At 34.8% G+C, this 9,631-nt stretch overlaps 1 protein-coding gene across 1 annotated transcript; it reads right to left on the bottom strand.

Moving 5' to 3' along the window:
• Window positions 1-568: 568 nt before the first annotated feature.
• LOC147393400 (wall-associated receptor kinase 2-like) lies at window positions 569-6,383 on the bottom strand. The gene is made up of 4 exons (XM_086456902.1): window positions 5,836-6,383; window positions 2,617-2,937; window positions 2,366-2,515; window positions 569-1,765 (listed from the first exon to the last, which is right to left on the bottom strand). Exons 1-4 carry the CDS (start codon window positions 6,356-6,358, stop codon window positions 660-662), a joined length of 2,100 nt encoding a protein of 699 aa, XP_086313028.1. The 5' UTR covers window positions 6,359-6,383; the 3' UTR covers window positions 569-659.
• Window positions 6,384-9,631: the final 3,248 nt, after the last annotated feature.

Genomic DNA, 9,631 nt, shown 5'->3' with positions numbered 1-9,631 from the left:
GGTCGAAAATGGGTTAGGAAAGTGGATATGAAATTGGACGGTGTTGGACTAGGGACAAGGTTTAGACATGCAAATCAATGTAAAATGATGCATGTGTGCAAGTATACATAAAGAAATGTGCCAAGTGATAATTATTATGCAATATGGGCCTGTTAAAGAGTTTTAGACCTTTGATTAAAATCAACTTGAGTTTTTGAAAATTTGAGCTTTTTTTAATAGGTTCGTGCAAATTGGGGTGTCTACACAAAGGATTTAGGGCATTTTGCTCACAGGCTTTCATCCAATACCATAAATCAAGTATAGTCTCAAAGCGTTATCTTGCATTCACAGTATAAAAAATGTTATCCATTGTCAAAACATGCATGTTTTATTTAGTGAAGAATGAACCCAATAAAAGAACTAATAAAATATGATCACATTTTTTTCTTCTAATAATTAACTACAAGAGAAAGAAAGCTATAGATTTATCCTAGCTAAATGCTTCAGATGTACCTCCTAATGGCCTTTCTCTATAGAATTCCAAGTCTTACTTTAATGGTATTAATTCAAGGAAAAAAGTTCAAGAAGGTGAATGAAGATCCCTTTTTTTATCCTTTAGTTTAATAGAAAAAAATTATTTTTATAACATTTTATTACAATACATAATATCTAACCATTTATTATATAGTCGAAGTTGAATCTGAGTAAATTTCAAACGATTGCATAAAATGTTCATCTTCTAGCAAGCTTTGAGTTTCTTCATAGTCTCCTTCAACCTTCAAATCCCCATATTCCTTTGTCAACCCATCAAGCACGTCAGCCACTTCAGTCATTGTGGGCCTTTCTGTACTAGGCATTGCCACACATTTCTCCGCAAGCTTAGCAACAATGTAGACCTGCCTCATTTCATGCTCTTGGACATCTTCAACCTTCAAAATCTCATCAAGATAATTTTCTCGAATTGAAGATAAAAATAATGTAACTAAGCTTGTATATTTTTCAGATCGTGCATTAGAAATTGGTCTCTCTCTGGTTAATAGCTCCATAAGAACAACTCCAAAGCTATATACATCACTCTTCTTTGTTAACTTGCCTGTTTGAAGATATTCGGGGTCTATGTACCCAAAGGTCCCTTGCCCACCACTGGGTGCAATATTTCGATCAAATGGAATTAGCATTGAAGCTCCAAAGTCAGCTACTTTTGCAGTGCATTCACTATCTATGAGGATATTGCTTGATTTAACATCTCTATGAATGATGGGTGGATCAGCTTTGGAGTGAATATAGTCAAGTGCACCTGCGGTCTCCGCAGCAATCTTTAAACGTGTTTTCCATGTGTTTAAGATCGTTGATTTTTTGTCATGGATGTGGTGGAAGAGTGTTCCATTTGATATATATTCATAAACCAACAACGGAACTTTGTCATCTAAGCATAATCCCAAGAGCTTCACCACGTTCTTATGGTTGATCTGTGAAACAATTTCAACCTCATTTAAAAATTGCACGATTTGGTGCTTGTTTACCACTTTTGACTTCTTAATGGCAACTTCATTGTTTTCTAACAAGCCTTTATAAACTGAACCATTGCCTCCTTCACCAAGAAGCTGACTAGAATTGTAATTGTTTGTTGCCTTCCTGACTTCTGCTTCTTTAAAATCTTCACTCTGTCTGTGCTGCTCTAACAACATACCTCCATTTTCTCGAAAATATTTTTCTCTAATTTTCAGTTTGAGTACCCAACAAACACATAAAACAACAATTGCCACCAAAATTCCTGCACCAATACCTGCACACACAAAAAAAAAAACCACCTTTAATATATATATATATATATATGATTTTCATGTATGGTACCATACGAGGAGCTGAAATTCTTGCTCTACAAACCGTGTGTGTTTTGGAGTGACTACAAACCGTAGAGCTGAAATTCTTGCTCTATGGGGGGATTAAGCTCATTTCTCAAGAATTCCCATCATCGATCACAATGTAGACCAATTCCTCTGTTCTATTCAATGCTTCTAGGGGTGAGGCTATATTGGATGGTTGAACATTGGATGGGTAGCGTTTTTGATAAGTTAAAGAATTTAGTTTGGTCGATGACCCATGTTTGAAGAGAAGGTTACTAAAAAACTGTTGATGCATTGGTGTACTTTGCATCAAGAAATAGAGTTGAATTGCTGATAAAGGATTTCAGAGTTGTGTCAACTGATTTTCTCAAAATCTGTTAAGAGGGTGTCTTTTGGAGAAATTATGGGACTCTTCTAGATTATCAAAATAGTAACTGTCAGGAGTATCCCCACAAATGTTTTGTAAGTTCCTCATTAGTTCAATTTCCTTGCTATTACTTAGCCAAAAAGAAAATAAATTAGGATTAAGAGGAGCTTACCACCGAATACTGTAATTAAAGGATGTAGCCGGCAACCTACTTTGCCATCGCCATGTTTACCAAATGGGCAGCTGCAAGTGTAATTTCCTTTCGTATTCTTGCAAGTCCCTTCGCAAGAATATATGCTTGGATCCAAGCACTCATCAATGTCTAGTAAAATTAAAATGTAAGTTCTAATGTATGTAGCACTATTAGATATATCCTACATATATAAACCATCCTGATTGTCATATTGTGAAGTAAGTAGGTACCTTGACATCCCTTGGGGAGATAGGGGTTCCCTTCGTAACCATTGTCACAGGAGCAACGATATCCAGAGACACTTTCAGAATTGTTGCAATGGCTGTTTAGTCCACATGTACCTGTTCCAACATCTTCACACTTCTCCTCCCCTACGACCCAGTCCAGGACCACATTAGACGTTAAGTATTCACTTTCTACAATTGTAAGATTTTTGCTTGAGAATTTGAACCACTCTGTGTCAGCTAAGAAAGCACGACTGCAGGGATTAAAATCCAAAACTGTTGTGCGATTGGAAGCCCTTCCCACACTTATACCTAACCTCTTCTGACCTGGTAGATGAATAATGAGTATTAATAAATAATGAATATTAAGGATATATAAATGTAAGGCTAGCTTGGTTAATGTATTTGGATTTTTTTGGCTCTACATCAAATATACGGTTAGAAAAAGCAGAAAAAACATAGATTCCCTAGAGATTAGATCACTTTCCTAGGGATGTACATATTTTTTCCCGGAGATGCATTTTTCTTGAGAATTTCAGAAATCTCAAAATGGATCTGTACCATCCCAAATCGATTGGCTTATTCAAAAAAATCCTTGTGCTTTGGAAAATCTCTCTTGTTTGGTAATGCATGGTTCCACCTTGCAAATAACTCCAAATCATTCTTTGGAAGGCAACATCGAAATAACAAAGTACTACAAATAGTAAGATCTTGCATTGGGTGATTCACATTTGTTGAGATACATGGATAGCAACAAAAGTCCACAGACCGCCTAATTGACACTAACAAGTAAAATCTTTTGTGTTTCATGAGCCCATAATAGCAACAAAGAACATGCTAAATTATTAGTAGAAACTGTGATTCTAATCGTCTATTTGGTGGAAAACCTCAATTGTGGGTTGATGTAAGTGTTTTATTTATAATATATTTAGGCTAGAAGTCTTACTCAGGCTTCTAATTGTGCCACGTGGATGGAAAACCGGCTATAGCCAGATTACCAAGTGTGGAGAACTGGATAAAGTAGATTTTTTCTGAATAGTTTTTCTTTGAATCGAGATTGCTATTAAAGAAATTTGGTGCTAAATTGTAAAATGACTGAGCTTTTATGTCGCCAAGCTAATGAAGACAGCAACCATATTTTATTGGAATGCCCTTTCAGTGGTTGGCTTCGAAAATCCATTCTTAGAAAATTTGGTGTTAATCGGATGGATTTGGGCCCTACTGAATGGGAAGCTCAATTTAACCAAGGAGTTAAATTCCCTTCCAAGGTCATTTATGGCATGCTTAGCGTTTGCTTTTGCTCTCTAATTTATCATGTTTGGAGAGAGAGAGAGAGAGTAATAAGCGTCTTTTTGAAGGGGTCGATTCATCTCGTGACTCCGTCTTGGAGAAGATCTCGAATTGAGCTATCTCTTTTATTTGATGGGGTGGTGGTTTCGGATGACAAAAATTGCTCAAGTGCTCCTTTCTTCCAATCTTGGAAGCAAGCTCAACATAGACGGTTCCGTTTCAGCAGTAGGGGGTGGTTTTGGTTTCATTGGTTGGAATCATAACAACGATTTCTTGTTTGCAGGTTCTTCAGGATCAAATGACATCATAGCCATTGAGTTGCAGGCAGATCTAACATATAAAACTTGAAAATTATATTTAATATGATATATTAAAGATAAATTTTCTAAATTGAGATCTACTTTTGACGAAAATCCAATTCCATCTCACTTTTCATTTTAATTCCAAAAACATGAAGAGTGAGATCAAGGGTTTTTCAAAATAAAAATATCGCTGAAATAAAATAGGAGATAGCTGATATTTATTTGAAAAGTGAGAATCTCTCTCGTTATAAAAGTAACGATCTCGCAGGTTCGCTACCTTTTATCCAGACCGTCGCTATATAAATAAAACATATTGTCACTTTGAAAAAATAAATATTAGTGAGATTGTCATTTTGAAAAAACCCACATTTAATATATCCTAGGTTTTTTTTTTTTTTTTAAACTAATTTTATAGATAACATAATATAAAGTAATGATATTCTGAAATTTAGAAAATTAAAAACTCACTTAATTATAATAGGGGTGCACATGGTTTGGATTAGTTTGGATTTTTGCAAAATTGAAATCAAATCAAACATAATCAATTCTAAAAATTTGGAACTGAACCAATCAAATTATCCTATAGAATCGAACCAATCCAGATCAATCTTGATTCGTATCGGTTCTCGGTTCTCATACTTTCAAAATAGATAAATTAGTATTTTTTTTTTTTAAAGAGGAACCCTTTGGATCAAATCATAAATAATACCTATTTTTAAAATAAAAATGATTTTAGGATTAAATTTTGATTGAAATCTATATAAATTGAATATTAGAGGAAGTTCGATGAGACTATAAAAAATTACAATTTTAAAATTGGTATATTGGATAGATTAGTGAGGAAACTAATCTATAAATGGTAGATTAACCAATATAAGTCTAGGTTCGTCTAGTATATTTCATCTAACAAATACGGCATAAAGGTTCTCATAAAAAAATAAGAAATTAAACTTTTTAAAAAAGTTTTTCTATAAATGGGTTGATCCATTTGAGAGTTGAGAAAGATATTTGTTTACATTTTTTTATGAATTTTTATTTAAAAAAAAAATAGAGGAAATGAAGTTGAAGACGAGAGAAATAGACAATAGAAGAACGAAACTAAGAAAGGGTTTTATTTTTAAATAAATAAACATATATATATATATATATATATATATATATATATATATATATATATATATATATATATATATACATATACTTCGGATTAGTTCAATTCTCGGATTGGTTTGGTTCTGTTATACCCCTAATTTAAAATCAAATCAAATCAAATCAATCGAATTTTTTAATATACAATCTGCACCCGAACCAAACCATGCTCAATCCGAATCAATCCAATCCAAAAGGCTTTGGATTGGTTCGATTCTTAGATTTACCCAATCCAATGTGCACCCCTAAATTATAATGGTCATGATAGTATAATATTTCATTATACCTACTTGTGTTTATAACAAGGAAAATCCTAAACTGATTTTGTACAACACTGTGCTGACAAGGCAGTGGGGGTATATAACCATGCATTATTTCCTCAAGATACGAGCAAACGATCTATGATTCTATGTAAACCGCCACATCAACGGAGCGTCTATAACAAAAGTTATTTTAATTACCTATAACCGTTTTTGTAATTTACCTTTGGGTATTTCAGTCTGGCAGCAGCCGACCCCTGAGCATAAACTCTCCTCACTAGCATTAACGCTGTTAGCGCTGCATAAAGAGATGCATCCGGAGGTAGAGCCAGAGAACAAATCAGTGAGATTATCTGAGATTACAGCCATTGTGTCGCAACCAGTGGCGAAGAACTTGTTTCGGGTGTTTGAAAACGTGAATGGTGTTCCCGTAAGATTCATTGGCTGAGAGAAATTGCGAGTTTTACCTGAGCTGTTGTAACAATCAAAAGCCATATCGATTTTGCCGATGACTAGGTTGTCTTGCAGCGATATCTTGAGAATCGGAACGTTAGAGTAAAACAGTTCAGTATGGTTACAAATTAGCTTGAATGTTGAATTTTTGTAACAACTGAAATCTTCACCAAAACCGAAAGGGTAGGGAACGCTGACGTTCCCACATTTTTCAGGGCAGTTGGGCATAACTTCAGAGATTTCTTCTGCTGCTACTGCACATAACAAAAATAACAACATTTGATTCCCACTCATTTTTAACTTCTTCTTCTTCTTTTTATTTTTGTGGGCATTTGATTTAGAAATAGGATCAGAGTACCCATTTTATAAACTTTTCTAACCTCAAATGAGCGTTGGAAGGTCACTGTCAAACATATATATATATATATAATAAAAATTCAAGAAGAAATTTCAAATTTCTAGGAATCTTCTTCATCAACATACATATATATATATATATGGGAAATGTTCAGCACCCTAAGTTTTACCACACACTTTAACAAACGTTTTTTGTCCTACATGGGTTATAAGTTTTGGAATGAGCTGATTTTTTGTGAGAATGATCTCTATGATTAGAAGATCATCCTCCCCAAAAATCAGCCCATTCCAAAATGTTTAGCCCTATGTTTACACGTTGAAAAATTGTGGACCGTCCATTTTTTGTAAACTATTTTTTATGGGGTTAGAAGTTTTGGAATGAGCTGATTTTTGGTGAGGATGATCTCATCACCATAGAGATCATCCTCACCAAAAATCAGCTCATTCCAAAACTTCTAACCCATGTAAGACAAAACGCGTTTGTTAAAGTGTGTGGTAAAACTTAGGGTGCCGAACGGGACCCTATATATATATATATATATATATATAGAAGATCATCCTCCCCAAAAATCAGCTCATTCCAAAACTTCTAACCTATGTAGGACAAAAAACGTTTGTTAAAGTGTGTGATAAAACTTAGGGTGCTGAACATTTCCCATATATATATATATATATAATAAAAATTCAAGAAGAAATTTCAAATTTCTAAAAATCTTCTTCATCATTTATCTCACCCCTAATCCCACAGCTAGTTTTCATGAGAATCCGGTTTGGGTTGGGTTACCGCTAATTGGTTAAGCATTTACCACCCTCCCCCCACCCAACCAAACACACACATAAATACAAAAATGACAGGACAGTTGCTTGTTGACTTGACTCATTAAATCAACTAAGAAGAGAGATTTTGACAGCTTTGGGGGAGTTGTTTTTTCTTTTACTTTAAGAAATTAATGATTCCCAAATTCCTACATTATTTTAATATTTTAAGAAGTGTGTTTCTTAATAAACCTTTAAAAAACAGAGAGAAAAGATTGCAAACTGACAGTTATACATGTATTCCATATATTAAAAAAGGTTGTTTGACTTGTATCAAAGGAATAACTCTTTCAGTTTTGTGACCCGATAATTAAAAAAATTTATAAAAAATAAGAAATAAAAAACTCGGTTTTCATTCATTGTTTTATGAAAACTGGCCGTGTCTAATTAAATTCGGGTTCTTAATGAACTAAAACTATAAATCTAAAATCTCTCATTGGACCCGGTTGGACCATTGATTCAGGTCTGGATTTTAAAACACTACTTTCTAGAGACACTGCCATCTATCGTTAGTTGCGTGTGTCAAATCCCAAAATTTAGAAATTTCTTGGAATAAGGGACTATTTAATGGACGACTTATCATCGTGGAATTTAATAACCCCTTCACTATCATTTGAAGATTCTCATAGATTTTTTTTTATTTTTTTATTTTTGAGTTTTATTACATTGAATCGTAATAAATACACTTAGGAAATTGAATTTTGCTATGGGTGCAAGTTAATTCGATTCCAAACCGTGAGATTTGGATTGGTTTGGTTCGATTTCGGGTTGAAAAAATGAAGAACCGATGAATTCGGTTCGGTTCTCGGTTCAGACTTTATATATAACCGAACCAAACCGAAAACCGAACCCATATAAGATTTTTTTTAAAACCCTAATCTCACTCGTTCTTTCCCTCTCACAATCGTTCTCATCTCTTGCAGCCAACCTGCGACGGTGGGCTCAAATCTAACGGCCGGCGTTCGGCGATCCTCCCTCCATCATTCTCCTTCTCTCTCTCTCTCTCTCTTGCAATTATTTGCGATTGTACGAGCGTGCGGCTGCGGCTGTGGGTTGCCTCAACTCCGGCAGCCGACAGTTCATCCCTCTCTCTCTCTCTCTCTCTCGTCTTTTGCATCGACTGTAAGATGGCCTGTAGATGGCTGGTAGAATGGTGAATGGCTGGTAGAATGGCCTGTAGATGACTGGTAGAATGGCCTGTAGATGGCTGGTAAATGGCTGGTAGAATGGCCTGTAGAATATTTATTGTAAAATGTTTTTTTTTTTTTTTTCTTAATTATTGATGACATGTATTTGGCAACCCATGGAACCGAACCGAACCAAACCGAATGAAGGTCGGTTCGGTTTGGTTCGGTTATACATCAATTCGGTTCGGTTTCGGTTTCAATATAATGGAACCGACCTTGGTCGGTTTGGTTCTACTTTTGCTCGAAACCGAACCAACCCGAACCGAGTTGCACCCCTAATGAAAATGCCATCAATTTTTTTTTAAAGCAAAATACCCTCACATGCTTAATCTCAAGGCCTATTTATTGCATTTTAAGAGGTCCACTCATTCATTAAGAAAAGAGAAATGATAAAATGATGGGAACGGATCTTCTATAGAGAGTTTTCCCTGTAGTGCCTTGTAGCGCTTAGACGTCTATGAGAATGTCATATCATCTAGAAAGATGAAACATACCATTGAAAATTTGTTAAACATTGGAGATTCAGTGACCGTCCATTTTAAAAGTGTTGGATTTTGAAGAAAAGAACATTTTTTGGAAAAAAAAAATTTAATCAAATCTAAGAACTAAACATTAAAGGGTCGTGTCTTTATTTTGTTCTTACCGTGGATAAAGTGCTACAAGGTACTATAAAGAATACTTGCTACAGAGGATCTAGTTCCTAAAATGACTCCTCCACATGGCATACTCAATCGACTCCTCTGATGTGACAACTGCACATCCCCATAAAAAGAACAGTCTTGTATCTTGAGAAGTATAGATCTATGATTCTAGTACATATCACGTCTGGGGGAGTAGATTGAGTATGCCACGTGGGGGAGTCATTTTATCATGATTCTTAAGAAAAAGAGGCCAGGGTTCTTTACACTTTACAATTTACATCATTAAGGAAAATAATGCTTCCATTAATACATGAATTTTTTTACTTATAATACACCAAACTATATGTAGAGAACCATTTAATTTCATAAGGATTGGAGTGTTGTAAGTAAAAGTTGGTGTGCCAATAAATCTCTTAGGAAAATACTCGCGAACTTTTAGGGATACAATTCTCCTCAACAATGTAGACGTCTTTGGTAAGAGAGGCGGCCCACACGAACAAATAGTCAGGAGTCCTGTTTGTCTCTAGTCTGTTTTTTCTTTAGTTGAACGAATACGTACATTAGTC

This window comes from Akebia trifoliata, chromosome 10 (genome assembly GCF_017979445.1).
Source record: "Akebia trifoliata isolate Shusen 1 chromosome 10, ASM1797944v1, whole genome shotgun sequence".
NCBI lineage: Eukaryota > Viridiplantae > Streptophyta > Magnoliopsida > Ranunculales > Lardizabalaceae > Akebia > Akebia trifoliata.
This window is presented reverse-complemented; position numbering and strand designations above follow the sequence as displayed.

What these genes read in the sequence shown, in the direction of transcription:
- LOC147393400 (XM_086456902.1), bottom strand. Translation starts at nt 6,358, where the DNA reads ATGAGTGGGAATCAAATGTTGTTATTTTTGTTATGTGCAGTAGCAGCA. An exon ending in CCAGACTGAAATACCCAAAG is followed by an intron (nt 2,938 to 5,835) that starts GTAAATTACAAA and finishes TTCATCTACCAG; the next exon opens with GTCAGAAGAGGTTAGGTATA. An exon ending in TCTCCCCAAGGGATGTCAAG is followed by an intron (nt 2,516 to 2,616) that starts GTACCTACTTAC and finishes TAATTTTACTAG; the next exon opens with ACATTGATGAGTGCTTGGAT.